Raw genomic sequence first — 14,417 nt, 5'->3', positions numbered from 1 at the left:
CTGCCAGCCCTGGAGGGGTCCCCTCGGCAGGCGTCATTCTGTCACCCGGCTCCTCTGTCACTGGCACACGGACTTAATGTGAGCATGCTGTGTGCACGTGTGTGTGTGCCCGTGTCTGTGTGTGTACACATATGTGTTCTGTGTGTCAGAAAGGCACAGCATGCAGCCCGCTAAGAGACTTGCCAACCGGCTGGGCAGAAGTGTCCCTAGAAGGCAGGGTGTCAGAGTGGCCTTGGGGACACCCGGGACGGGAAGAAACCAAGCCGAGAATGAGAAAGCGTCACTGCAAGGTGGCAATGCCCCCGACACCCCACAGCACCAACGTGCCTTCTGCAGAAGCACCTCACCCCTGCCGCGGGGCAGAGAGGGCTCTTGTCCGGTGGCCTGCCTGGGTCCCACCCTGGGGCGCCCGGCCTCCTGCCTCTGGTCTCTGTACCTTCGCCCACACGAGGGCCAGTAGGAGCGATTCGGGCTGTGCTGGGTGTTTCCACGTCAGTCGACTTGGGATGCCTGAAATCCATCCCTAATGCTCAGGGCTCCTCCTGGGAGGCAGTGGGAAATAATGGTCCTGTTAACTAACATTTATTGAGTGCTTATTATGTCGTAGGAGTGATGCTAAACTCCGTATCTATTTTTATCCCACTTAATCCTCTCCCTTCTGAGGTCAGGACGGTAAGCGGTTTCCATTTATGGGCGAGGGAAATGGGGCTCATGAGAGCTCAGGGAATTTGCACATTCATAGAACCAAGGAGCAGGGCTGGCAAACAATAGCCTGTCACCAACGGGCTGAGACGTCACGTGGGAGTTAGGGCTGTCGGGAAGGGCCTGCGGATTCTCACCCAGTACCTCGATTGGAAGTAGGTTTCATGGGACATGGTTCGGATGGAGTGATCAGGGCCCGCTGCCTGGGAGATGGTGGCGGGAACAGACGGGGGGCGGGGGGTGGAGCATGGCATGGGGGGAGCGTGGGAAGGAGAGGAAGCCCACCCAAGGAACAGCAGGAGTTAGGACAGGGAGAGGCTGCACAGACTGGGGCGGCCCCTGGGAGCACGCACAGAGCTGGGGCAGATCCTTGGGAGCACCCACAGAGCTGGAGCAGATCCCTGGGAGCACCCACAGAGCTGGGGCAGCCCCTGGGAGCACGCACAGAGCTGGGGCAGATCCCTGGGAGCACCCACAGAGCTGGGGAGGCCCCTGGGAGCACCCACAGAGCTGGGGCAGATCCCTGGGAGCACCCACAGAGCTGGGGCAGCCCCTGGGAGCACCCACAGAGCTGGGGAGGCCCCTGGGAGCACCCACAGAGCTGGGGCAGATCTCTGGGAGCACCCACAGAGCTGGGGCAGATCCCTGGGAGCACCCACAGAGCTGGGGCAGCCCTTGGGAGCACCCACAGAGCTGGGGAGGCCCCTGGGAGCACCCACAGAGCTGGGGCAGATCTCTGGGAGCACCCACAGAGCTGGGGCAGATCCCTGGGAGCACCCACAGAGCTGGGGCAGCCCTTGGGAGCACCCACAGAGCTGGGGAGGCCCCTGGGAGCACCCACAGAGCTGAGGAGGCCCCTGGGAGCACTCACAGAGTGGAGGCAGATCCCTGGGAGCACCCACAGAGTGGAGGCAGAGCACTGGCCCTGCCCGCCCCTCCACTCCAGGGGCTCCTGGCATCCTGAACCATGAGACACCCATTTCTGTCCTTAGTGCCCCCAGCTCGTGCTCACACACTGTCCACCCCCTCTCCTAAGGGCACCGTGTGTGAGGACAGGGACAACCAGGCCTGTGGCTCTGAAGGCTTGTGTTCACGGGGAGGGGTCCCGGCCACCTGGACCCCTAAACCCGCACTTGGTGACTGCTGTCTCTCCATTAAAGTCCAGCGGAAACTTTCCCGTCTAACCTGCCCCCAACCCCACAGGACACACCCACCCACCCATCCATACACACACACTCACACACACTCACACATACCCTCACACACACACTGATACACACTCACACTCACCCGCACAGTGTGGCTGGCTCAGCAGCTGACCCCTGGGAGCCCCTCAGATGTGCATCAGAGACTCCAGGGTGGTCAGCGACGTCCCCCGCCCTCACGCAGTCCACTGGGGAGAGGAACCAAGTGGACATCTGCTCCATGTCCATCAAGGACCCCCGAAGTGCAGTCAGGGGACCCGGCCAGGCCCAGTGTCACTGTCACCGCTGCCAGAGCAAGTCTGGGTGTGGGCGTGGCTGGCACTGCCCGGCCACCCAAGGCCACCCAAGCCCACCCAAGGCCACCCAAGCCCACCCGCGCCCAAGCATTTGCCCCAATCGGGCCACATGGAACATGCCAGTGAGCAGGGAAACGGGGGAGGTGTCCGTGGAGCTGGGGGCAGTGGCCAGTCCTGTCCCGAGTCCCAGGATAAAGCTTGGGGACGCGGAGCCAGCGCGGGGACGGCGGACTCTGCTGCCATTCTCTGCGCTGCAAATGTGGCACCTCCACGTGCGCCCGGGGCCTGCGGGGGACCAGGGCCACCAGGCAGCCCTCGGGCAGGACAGTTGGTCCGTTTTCCTTTGTCTTGTTGTGGGGAGGCTTGAAACATCGATTATCAGTCTCCACCCAAGGGAGTTCAAAATCTGCATTTGACTCACCGGGCTCGGTCGGCCCCCACTTGGACAAGCCCCAGGCGTAGAATTTCCTCCATTTTCCAAGCCAGGCTGCGGCCAAGATGAAGTCTCGGCCCCTCCCGCTTCCCGTCCCAGTCTCCCGGTTATCTGTGCGCACTTGCCCTACTTAAGCAGCTGGCCTTGGCAGCCCACGGGGAAACCTTCCCGGCACACCCTGCTGCTCGCTCTCTGTCCCCTGGCCTGTCCCTGGGAGCCGAGACGCCCAGCGGAACAATCTCACCATCTGAGAGGTATCGTTAACCTCGGTGGCTCCTACCAAACCCTACAAATAGGATCGCGTGACACGGCCCTATCGGGCTCTCATCGGCCGTCCTCCTGAATTCTTGATCACTCCGACCTGACTTTCCTAGCTCGGCACTCAGGGAGGGGTGCGGAGGGAGGGATACGGCGGCCGTCTCTGGCAGGTGCCCTGTCTGCAAATGGCAAGCACACGGGAACTTTCTCATAGATCGAGCTCTGGGCCAGGTAAGAATCCCGAGCTCTCGGGGACGGTCTGACTCAGGCATGTCTGAGCAGGGAGTTCACATGGACCGAGCAAAGCCAGGTGTGGACTCAGGAACAGTTCTCGGAGAGTTCCGGCAGGTGATACAGGATGCAGGATGTGCTTAAAAATCTAACCAGACTGGGCTGGAGCGATAGCACAGTGGCTAGGGCATTTGCCTTGCACGCAGCCAACCCTGGTTCGATTCCCAGCATCCCATATGGTCCCCTGAGCACTGCCAAGGGTGATTCCTGAGTGCAGAGCCAGGAGTAATCCCTGTGCATTGCTGGGTGTGACCCAAAAAGAAAAAAAAAAAATCTAACCAGACCACCTCGGCATTTGGGATTCTGGTGCTCTGCACTCACCGCCTGGAAGCAGATAAAATACGGAGAGTAAATAAATAAATAAATAAATAAATAAATAAATAAATAAATAAATAAATAAATAAAATACGGAGAGTTCCAGGAAGACGGCAGAGGGGGTGAAAGCCTTTCTCTCCCTCCAGCCCACAGCGCCAGACGGGCAGAACGCTGAGATCAGAAACCCAAATCCCCACAGACACATTTACAGCAAAACTAAGGGGCATGTTTTCTCAGAAACCTCGAGGCCCAAGTGGGTGGGGACCAGCCATCTGGAGAGCCGAGTGTGCAGACAGAAGGAGCGGGTCACGGCCGCCCCAAGGGGAGACTTTGGGGATGGAGAGAAGCTCAGTGGAGGGGCAGGAAAGCTCAGGGCACAAGTCACATTCGTGCGCCAGGTGACACAAAAGGGATCTGTCACCCCTTGAAATGCTTAGCAGGGGGGCTGGAGAGACAGTACAGCAGGTAGGGCCTGGCCGTGCATGTGGTGGACCCCTGTTTGATCCTAGGTACCCCATAAAGTCCCCTGAGCACCACCAGGAGGGATCCCAGACCACAGAGAGAGGAGTAAGGCCTGAGTATCACTGGGTAAGGGCCAAAAACAAAACTAAAAAATTCACAACAGAAAAGAATGAGAGTCAAATCCATGTAGAGTTATTAGAAGGGGACAAGGAGTCAAATAGCTTCCCTATAAATAAGGAAAAGACAGAAGACAGGCCTCTCTCTCTTCCTCTCTCTCTCTCTCTCTCTCTCTCTCTCTCTCACACACACACACACACACACACACACACACACACACACACACACACACACACCATACTCATCCAGTTCAAGAAAATTATACAGGACAAACACTATAAACTGGAATTCAAAACAATGACTGAAATGGTTGAGTGTAAGAGGGAAACCCCAGAGCGGGAAGGTGAGCATCTATAGGGCCTGGAGTTCAGGCCCAAATACAGTGCAGGCACCTGGGGGAGTTACGCCAATGAGAGCTAGGACAGGGCGTGCCCACCTGAGCCAGGGCTCTGTCCTGGCAGTGTAGACACGCCCTTCCATTCCGCTGGAAGTCCTGTTTTCAAAGGGTGCCTTAGACTGGAGAAGGTGGGTGTTTAAAATGTTAAATGTTATGTCATTACCATGGTGGTAGTGTCCCCGTCATTCTCACTCTTGGACTGGATAAGCAAATGAGTGCTTATGGGATGTTCCCTGTGTCCTTGCAAATCTGAAAGTGTTGAGCCAGTGTTGGAAGCATCCACACAAATTCATGGGGCCCACAGCCGAGGGTGGGCAGAGAACAGAGTTTCCCAAGCGCGTGTTCAGTGACCTCTCCCCAGTGCTGTGAAATTAGCCACAGCGGGAGTAATGACACCAGGGAAACTGAGAGAAGCTACAAGCCCAGAATTCCCTTAGGGAAGCCTTTAGTTAAACTTCTACCTGCACACAATGCGTGTTGAAAAGCTTGATGTCCAGCTTGGGCTGTTAAAATACCAGTTCATGCAGCAACAACAAAAAAAAAAGAAAAAAAGAAAAGAAAATTCTGGAGACATTATTGTTTTGCCATCTGAAGCAGGCACGGAGAGACTAGTCAGACAGATGCCAGGAAAATAATCAAAACCGTGACACCATGTGGGGATAAGACCCCCACTGACCAGGGACCAGTCCACTTGGGCTTCAGCGATGGTACCATTAGTTTGTGATAATACTGGAAGAATCAACCGTCTTCAGAGGTTGATAAGAAATCAATTGACCTTGAAAACTGGCTGGAGGCTGAACTAAACCACGTGGCTATTCTCTCTCTCCTGTCCTGGCAGTTCCTCTGACTATCCCAATGGGATTCACGCGCAGTGTAGCCTTATACAAGTGGGGTGTTATTTGGAGGGGTAGCTCAAAGGACTAGAGCCCACGCCTTGCACACACGAGGGAGACCCCAAGCACAACCCCCAACATCACATGCTACCCTGAGCAGCACCGCTGGGTGTGTCCCAGACTTTCCCCAGCAGTTCTGGACACAACCAGGAAGCCTGAACTGCCCAGTATGCTATCTCCAGGAGAGGACCCTGGCCTTCTGAGCACTGGTGGGGAGCACTGCACGCCCCCCTCAAAGTCATTCTTTCTACCAAAATAACCCAAAAAAGATAAAACTAGAATCTCACCCTTTTCAGCCTGCAGGGAACAAATGGCTCCATCCGTGGGCGCGCGGTCCACACAAAGAGAGCAGGACGCCGGGCCCTCGCAGCCTGCCAGCGGCGGAGAATAGGTCCTGGGTCTGCTCCAGCCCTGGGGTCCAGCTGGCACGTGGCAGGAACACCACGCACAGAAGAGCCTCACTGCGCTGCACACGAGCTCGCAATCGGCACGTTTCAGGCTGTGGGGACGGGCACGGGCCAAACAGCCCTGGTTCTCCAGCAGAGACACGGGGAAGAGAAGGCTGAGTGGAGGAAGCAGCTAGAGCTTACAGATATTTGCTGGCGTGTTCTTTATAACTGTCACATTTTTCTCCCCCTACAACCAGCCAGACCGTAGTGCAGGGTGCCCGGTGCCACGTTAAGTGATAAAAGCTGCAGTGATAAATACGTTCCCAGAAGTGGTGGGGATGAAAGGATGGCGGGGGGGGGGGGGGAGGGGGGCCTTTCGGGCGGGGCGGGGCGGGTTTGGGTCCGGCGGGTGCCGTGGAAACAAAGCTGTTTCATGACTCGGGCGCCTACATGGGACATGTGTGGCATATCAGATCCCTTTTTTGTTTTACAGAAACGAGGGGGTTTTACTCCGTAGCAATCAAGTCTTGGCTTCACAGAGCCCCTGAAGAGGAAGACGGAGATGGCACTAGGCCTCTCTGGAAGCTGCCAGGGCTGTGGATGGGCAGGGAAGCAGGGGAGGGACACGGGGCACGGGGAGAAAGGTCCCAGCGAAGCAGAGCACAGAGAAAGGGTGACACCCAGAGACAGTGGAAAGTTCTGGGTTCTGGGCAAACGTCCTTGCCTTAGACCCACCCTCCTGCCCACAGACAGGAGGCTCTGAGGCCAAGAGAGTGCCCTGCCGCGCTGTCCTGTTTTCCTGTTTGAGACGGGGCGTCACAGTCTTAAAGTGGGTAGTGGTAGCCCAGAGGTCCCACACTGGCGGGTGCTTAAGCAATCTGCTGGTGCTTGTGAAAACACAGCCCCCGGCCTGCAGGGTCAGCCCACACTGAGGAAAGGACTCCGACACGGAATTTCTGCCCTAGGTCTAGGTGGTCATTGTGGCAAGGAGAGTCTTCGAGAAAGACTGCAGAGAGCCAGGCTGGGAGTTGAGCACAAGACACGCCTTTGCTCACCGTCTGGGGGCTCGGCACAGTGGGCTCCTGTGGAGATCCCTCTTCCAGGCACGGAGACCCCCACCAGCTGGCCGTGCTCCTTTCTGCCCACACAGAGAGCAAGACAGGGATGCTGCCTGCATCTCGGGGAAGCGTGAGCTCTTCCCGCAGAGCCCAGTTACTTCCCACAGCCATCGCCCGCTCTCTGCATGCAGGGCAATACCGCGTGAGCCGGGGGGTGACGCGGGAACTCAGACAGAGCACCTCAGGGGCACCGGGGCTGAGCCTGAGCACAGGGCAGATGTCTATTCCAGGCTCTGCCCTTGGCGTAGGGTGTTCAGACACCTCCCAGATATGCCTTGGCTTGTCCTCAGAGACTTGAGCAAGAGCCGCTGGTTTGGGCCACTTACAACGGACAGACCACACGGGTTTAAAACAACTAAAGCAACGACTGGCAGACAGAAATCAATGTTCGGGGCTGGCACGATAGCACAGCGGGTAGGGCATTTGCCTTGCACATGGCTGACCCCGGTTCGATTCCCAGCATCCCATATGGTCTCCCCTTCCCACCCCCGGCACCGCCAGGAGTAATTCCTGAGTGCAGAGCCAGGAGTAACCCCTGTGCATCACTGGGTGTGACCCAAAAAGAAAAAAAAAGAAATCAATGTTCCCGAGATGGGGATGTCCGCTCTCTGAGCACTCGGTGTAGCTCCAGATCTCCAGATGGCTCAGGCCAGAGGAGAAAAGGCATCTGCTCCCGCCTTTCCCATCTCAGGCATGCTCCGCTCCAAGTGGAGGTCCAGCCTTTATTTCTACCTCGTGCCCAAACCGCTATTCCCGAAGGGAATCCCTTGAAAGATGAGAAAACTCATTGTGCTCTAATCCCCCAGAGTTTCAGCCTTTTATCTCAGAGCATTCCTGGCTTATTAGAGAAGCAAACCGAGCCATCCCCCAAATACCCAGTGGGGGCTCTCCCTCTCCAAGCTTAAACTAGACCCCGAGGAAATAAAGAGCCCCTTTTGCAGATTCAGCAATTGGGTTATTGGGATTGTTTTAAGATCAAAGGAGGTTTCATACTTTTGCAATTCCAATAATCTTGGAGAACCAGTCATTTTTCAGATGTTTCTCGGCAAAGAAGGCACACAAGGTCACCAAATCCCTAATTCCCGATCAGTCATCAATCACACAAGATCTGAAGCTCAGAGTCGGTCTCCCACGAGGAAGACCCCGGCAGGGTGGGAATGTCCTTGGTATTGGGCCCAACTCTGATTGGGTTTCATCTAGCAAGTCACGTTCCCCTCTGAGCCTATTCTGTTCTTTTCTCTCCCTTTTTTTTATTTAAACATCCTAAGTTCCCATCTGTTGCAGAATTTCAGGCACACGGCGTTCCTGACTCCAGTCTCACCATCAGTTCAGCTTCGGGTGGGGTAGATCAAAGTGACTGTGTCCAGGTGACTGATGGGGACGGCCCTGCCCTCAGGGAGGCCCCAGTCAGAGGCAAAGGACCTCCCCACCTGCTGAACCTGCCCCAGTTCCTGGACAGCTGCCGGTCCTCAGTCCCTCACTGGTTTGACACGTCAGGGAGGGAGGGAGGGAGGGAGGGAGAGAGGGAGGGAGGGAGGGAAGGAAGACAGGAGGGAGGGAAGGAAGGAGGGAAGGAGGAGGGAGGGAGAGAGGGAAGGAGGAGGGAGGGAAGGAGGGAAGGAAGAAGGAGGGAGGGAGGCAAGGAGGAGGGAAGGAAGGAAGGAAGGAAGGAAGGAAGGAAGGAAGGAAGGAAGGAAGGAAGGAAGGAAGGAAGGAAGGAAGGAAGGAAGGAAGGAAGGAAGGGAGGGAGGGAGGGAGGGAGGGAGGGAGGGAGGGAGGGAGGGAGGGAAGGAAGGAAGGAAGGAAGGAAGGAAGGAAGGAAGGAAGGAAGGAAGGAAGGAAGGAAGGAAGGAAGGAAGGAAGGGAAGGAAACACAAACATTATGTTCCCCATTCTGTTTCACACCTTCCCCATTCTTCTCCTACTCCTCTGTCCAATACCTCGGTCCAAGAGCTATATCTTTGACTTGACCTTTTGGAACATCTAGGGGTGTCTCTTTCCTTGGTGATTGAGGCGCATGGATTTACAGCGTGATGGTGTTCAGGGTGAGTGCGTATAAATCAGCGTCACCCATACCCCACCTCCTTCCCGTGTCCTACAAATGCCCCCTCTTCCCTCCCTGTTTAAAGTCACTCACTTGGCCTTTCGTTCTCAGACTATTTTATTGACTTGGTTCATTCATCTCTTTATGACTGTACGAGAGTGGAATCGTAGGTTGCTCTCGGTTGGACTTACTTGTCTGAGCATAATCCACTCTCGGACCATCCAGGTTTAAAGTAGAAACTCTGTACCCGCCACTGGCCTGCAGGACAGTCCCTGCAGGGACTGGGAAGCCTCTGCCAGAGACATGTGCACCCCCGTCTGCTTTCACGCCCTTGAGGCAAGAGACCGTCTAAGTGGTCTGTACCTGCTCCACAGACAATGGGTGCTTGTGGTTTTCCACTGTGGAATTCCACTCGGCCACTAAAAAGGACCCAACCTGCCGTTCATAGACTCCGGAAGCCGCGGGTCAGTGCCCTCTCACCTCACACGGGGGCTGTGTGCAGGGCAATGCGGCTTGGCCACGGCTTTGGCGGGGTCTGGTTCAGACTCAGAGGCCCCCCAACTTCCGGTCCCCAGGGAGCCGCGTCCTCCTCTGTCACCCCCAGTTCAGGGCGTCCCGGGAAGGCCAGACCTGTCTGCCCAGTGGTGGCAGAGCTCTGGCGGAGCCGCCCCCCACTCAGCACCCCCACCCTGATGGGCCCCGCCAGCCAGCCCGTGTTAGCTGCTTTCCATCCTTCCCCTCTTGCTGCTTATTGCCGCTTTGTGGGAAACCGATGGGGTGAAATATTCCTCTGCAGAAGAAATACTCTGAAGGGCAAGTGTTGTTTCTGATGGAAAGGTGAAATAATACTTTTTTTTTTTGAGCAAAAAAAAAAAAGAGAGAGAAAAAATTGTGTTTTATAAAAAGATGAAAGTGGTCACCTTTATCGGAGGCCAGCCCCTGGGCTTGAGGTGAGCGGCCCTTCTTTCCTGCGCTCCGGGAAGGAGCATCGGGAAAGGCAGGTGCGGGACAATAGAATACACCTGGCACCCACTCATTTCCCTAACTCTGTAGAGTGATGTCTGGACGTAGAAAGCAAGACGTGACTGCGGGCAAGAGAGAAAGTAAAGCATTTCGGAAAGCAGCTGAGGCTGGCTACCCAGCTCTCAGATAACCCGACACTTTATGAAGGGAAAAAAAAAAAAACACACCTCTTGCCTCTTTGTGAAAATTACAGGTGGTTTAAGCTGGCGGTGCTGTTTTAAGAAAACAACCTGTCCTCCTCTGATTTAAGATCATTCTGAAGTGCTCGCTCTCGGGGCTGGTGCGGTGCTCTGTGGGGTTGGCGAGGCCGGTGGCTGGTTAGGGGCGGCCTGACGGGCTGCAAACAGGTGTGGACAAGAGTCTGGGCCGCGGTTCCTGTGGGCTGAGCTGCCCCCCGTGTGTGGGGGGGCGGGAATCTCGGGGGAGCCGGGCTGACTGTGCCGTGGCTTAGCGCGGTGCAGAGACGCCGCCTTTGACTCTGGCCCCCTGGCGAGTGCTCCTTAACAGCCTGCAGGTACCTGAAGCCCATCCTGACCCACTCGGGCCCTCCGCTGACCAGCACGTTGCCCGAATGGTGTGGGCCCGTCTCCAGGCTGCTCACCAGCCCACAGGCCTACGGGGTGAGTAAAATAAGCCCCCCCCCCCCCCGCCGGGACGGACCCGGGTTATTGATGAGTCCGAAGAAGCCGCAGCTCCCTTGGCACTCACTGTGCCGAGCACTGTCTCTCCCTCCCGTCTGCTCCCTCGCTGCGGAGCTTGGCTCCTTCTTTGAAAAATGCAAGTTTTTACGGCCACCAATATTTTCTGACCAGAAAATGAATTTCAAGCATGTAAAGGAAGCCATGTGTCCTCAGCTAACGGCCGTGCCTGCAGCTTTGGGATCAGGCCGAGGCTTTATCACCCGAGGGAGTGGAACGGGGATAAGAAAGAGAAATGCTGAGAAGCAGCTAGACTCACGGCCAGCAAACAGCAGAGCAGGGGGGCAGGAGAGGGCAGAAGGCTGGGGTCCGTGGGCCACCGCCCGCTTCCAGAGAGAACGTGCACTCGGCCACTCTCGGGCCGTGACCCCCAAAGTGAGGTCCCCAGCCAGTAGCGTGGGAAACGCAGCCCCCCAGGCCCTGCCTCCAACACGGAGAGTTGGGATTCTGGTGGTCCCAGCCCAGTGCCCCCCGCCACGTGACCTCAGCATGGCTCTCGTGAGATCAACCCCGGGGTCTGCCACCCGGAGGTGGTAAAGCCAGAGGGAGAATCCGGAGGTCGTTCTCGAGGTCGCCCCATCCGAGGAACACGGGATGTCACGTCTGCCTGGCGCTACGGCGGCTTCTGACGCTTTCCTTGGTTTTTTTGGGGAGAGTGCTAGCTTACTCCTGGCTCTGTGTTCCGGGCTCCCTCCTGAAGGGCCTCGGGGTGCCCAGGTACAGAGCTGGGGACCCAACAGGGCCGGCTGCGTGCGAGGTGGACTCCGTGGCCAGGACTCTCGGTCCCGTCCACTCCCCTTCCCGTCTTGTTGTCCCCCGACCCGTAACAGACACACTCCGAAGGCCACTCTCCCCACAGCAGGAAGGCTGCGCTTCCTCGCTGAGTATGGGGGCTCGGGGACGTGACCCCAGGGGAGCCCACACTCTCTCACGGTGCAGCCTCGCATCCCAGGCGCTGGGCTGGACGCCCCCCTGCAGACTCTTCTTCTCCGAGCAGACGCCCCTGTGTGCCCCTGCCCGAAGCTGGAGGGGGCACACGGCGGGGCAGCCAGGGGCGTCTCAGACAGAGCCCGGCTGGCTCCTGTGGCCGCTGACTCCTACTCACACCCCTCGGCCATCATGGAGCTGCTTCCTCCCGGCCGCTGACGCGTCAGCACGGGAATGTCCCCGTCTGTCCCGACGCTCCCACCCTCTGTCCCCGGGACAGGCAGGAGCGTGGCTCGGGCTCACAGGAATCCACTCCCAGAACCCCCAACACTTCACTCCTGGGCAGGCGCCCAGGAAATCCAGGGTGCCTCCCTGACATCCTGCCCCAGCTCAGGCCGGGACCCCTGGGGACTCGGGGCATGGGGGGGGGGGGCTTCAAAGCTGACCTGGGAAGTGGAGGCGATGGTGGCAGCTGTCAGCAAGGGGAGACGGGCAGCAAGGAGGTGAGGGACCTCAGGGTCATACCCTCGGTTCTGGGGAGAAGGCTGAGCCGTGACTCCTCCCCCTCCCTCTCCCTTTCTCCCTTTCCTTCTCTCCTCCTTGTCTCTCTCTTCCTCTCTCCCCCTCCCTCTCTCTGTCCCTTCCTCTCTCCCTCTCCTCTTTCTCTCTCCCTTTCTCTCTCCTTTCTTACTCCCCTCTCTTTCTGTCTCTCCCTCTCTCACTCCTCTCTCCCTCCCTCCCCCTCTCTCCTCCTCTCTCCATCTCTCCCTCTCTCCCTCCCTCCCTCCCTCCTCTTTCTCTCTCCCTTTCTCTCTCCTCTTTCTTACTTCCCCTCTCTCCCCTTCTCTCTCTCCCTCTCTCCCTCCCTCCCTCTCTCTCCCTCCCTCCCTCCCTTCCTCCCTTCCTCCTCTCTCACGCCTCTCCCTCCCTCTTTCTCTCTCTCCCTCTCTCCCCCCTCCTCTTTCTCTCTCCCTCTCCTCTTTCTTATTCCCCCTCTCTCTCCCTCCCTCTCCCCCTCTCCTTCTCTCTCTCCCTCCCTCCCTTCCTCCTCTCTCCATCCCTCCCTCCCTCCATCCATCCCTCTCTTTCTCCCTCCCTCCCTACCTCCCTCCCTCCATCCCTCTCTCTCTCTCCCCCAGGAACAGCTCAAAGAAGATGATGTGGAGTGCATTGTCCACCAGGACGAACTGGCCATGAATGTCCAGGAACAAGCCACGTCACCCGGCAGCCCCGGGGTGGGGCTGGGTGTGAACCAGCGGCCGTCGCCCCAGACGCCCAGCAGGGAGAACATCTACGAGGGGGACCTGGGCCTCGGGGGCTACGGTCTCAAGCTCGAGCAGGCCCCGGGGTCTGCCCAGCCGAAGTGACGGGCAGGGCAGGGGCGCGGATGGAACCCAGGAGGCTCAGGACTGGGGCTTGGGGCCAGGGGACGCTGGTCTCCCCGGCACCCGCGGAGCCGGACACGTCCCTGCGCCTCCCGACAGTGCGCGTGTCTGTTCCCAGGGCCCTGGGGGGCTCCCGGTCCCTTTGGTCCCTCTCTGCCAGGGGTCCAGGGCTCTGCCCTGACCTTCCCGCTGCTGTGACACCAGCTGCCACCTCTGCTCCGCTCAAACCCTGCGCCCCCACTCCGGGTTCTGTGCCCCCCTCAGTGAGCTCCTGGCGTCCGCTCTGCTGGGGGGTCCCGCTCAGCCTCCCGCCCCCCCACCCCACCCAGGCGAGCCTGCGCCTTGCAGAGGACCCTCCCGGCGAGTGCGGGAGTCCTGGCTCGGGCCCCGCTGGACCGGAAGCTGGATCTCCCCGGCCCTCGGGCCGAGGCGTCGCTCCTGGGTTCTGCGGCTCTGGGCACCAGGGGGAGGCGCCTCCGCCGGCCTCTGGACCCCGGCGTTGCCCCCCCCCCGCCCCCGCAGCTGAGCGAGCCCCGCCCAGAGCCTAGAACACAGCGGCGGGTGCCACGCCTTTATCCACTCTCGAGATACCTCAAGCCAGCGCCCCCCAGCCCAGAGGTCCCCCCAGAAAGCAGGCTCAAATCTCAGGGGCCCCGCTAGGACGAGCCTGCTCTCGAGGGGGGGGGGGCCACAGCCTTGCTTCACGGGCCGGTCACGGCGCCCTTAACTGACCTGTGGAGTTGGAGGGACACCTTCCCCCTCCCCCCCCCCACACACGCCCACCCCATGCCTGCCTTTCCCAGCTGTAGATTCCAGGGGGCTGCGCTGGTTTAGCTTCCGCCAGCTGCCTCTGGGACGCGGTGGAATGTGATGTTTTCTAATTTGAATCTTAATTAAATTTTGATCGAAACCTGATGGTGTCAGCCCGTGCTTGATGTCCGACGCCTCCTCGGTCCCTGTGCATGGGCAGTCTCGAGCTCTGCATCCAAGAGCCAGAAATAGCAGAAAGTTCCTGTGAGGGACATGCAAAGGCCCTGTGGCCCTCCAGCAAAGCAAGCGGCTGAAGGAGCAAGGAGAGGGGCCCAGGGTTGAAAGGACACACCCGTGAGGAAGAAAAAATGAATCCGGGAACATGGACTCAGGAAGCGGGCACCTTCCATGCTGAAGGGAGGGCCCGCAGCATCCAAACCAGGAGGAGGCGGGGAGGGAGTGAGGGAGGGAGGGAGGGAGGCCAAGCAAAGGAGAAGCCGCCTCTCCCTGTGTCTGGATTCTTTTGCATGGAGAAAGACAGAGCAGGGTAAGGGAAGGCGCGCACGCGCGCGCGCGCGCGCACACACACACACACACACACACACACACACACACACACACACACACACTTCCCAAAAAAGTCGACCAGAATTAACGGGAGAAAGGAGGAAACAGGGCGCATCCAATGGAAGTGAAATAGGGGACGGAAGAAGC

At 58.4% G+C, this 14,417-nt stretch overlaps 1 protein-coding gene across 1 annotated transcript in view; it reads left to right on the top strand.

Annotated features, from left to right (window-relative positions):
• SLC9A9 (solute carrier family 9 member A9) overlaps window positions 1-13,868 on the top strand; it is a 517,302-nt gene extending 503,434 nt beyond the window's left edge. The window contains exons 20-21 of the mRNA XM_055129734.1: window positions 10,458-10,563; window positions 12,708-13,868. Coding sequence (XP_054985709.1) covers window positions 10,458-10,563; window positions 12,708-12,935 — 334 coding nt within the window. The 3' untranslated portion in view covers window positions 12,936-13,868. The remainder of the gene's footprint in view (window positions 1-10,457; window positions 10,564-12,707) is intronic.
• The last annotated feature ends 549 nt before the right edge of the window (window positions 13,869-14,417 follow it).

The sequence above is a fragment of the Sorex araneus genome, chromosome 2, assembly GCF_027595985.1.
Source record: "Sorex araneus isolate mSorAra2 chromosome 2, mSorAra2.pri, whole genome shotgun sequence".
Taxonomy (NCBI): domain Eukaryota; kingdom Metazoa; phylum Chordata; class Mammalia; order Eulipotyphla; family Soricidae; genus Sorex; species Sorex araneus.
This window is presented reverse-complemented; position numbering and strand designations above follow the sequence as displayed.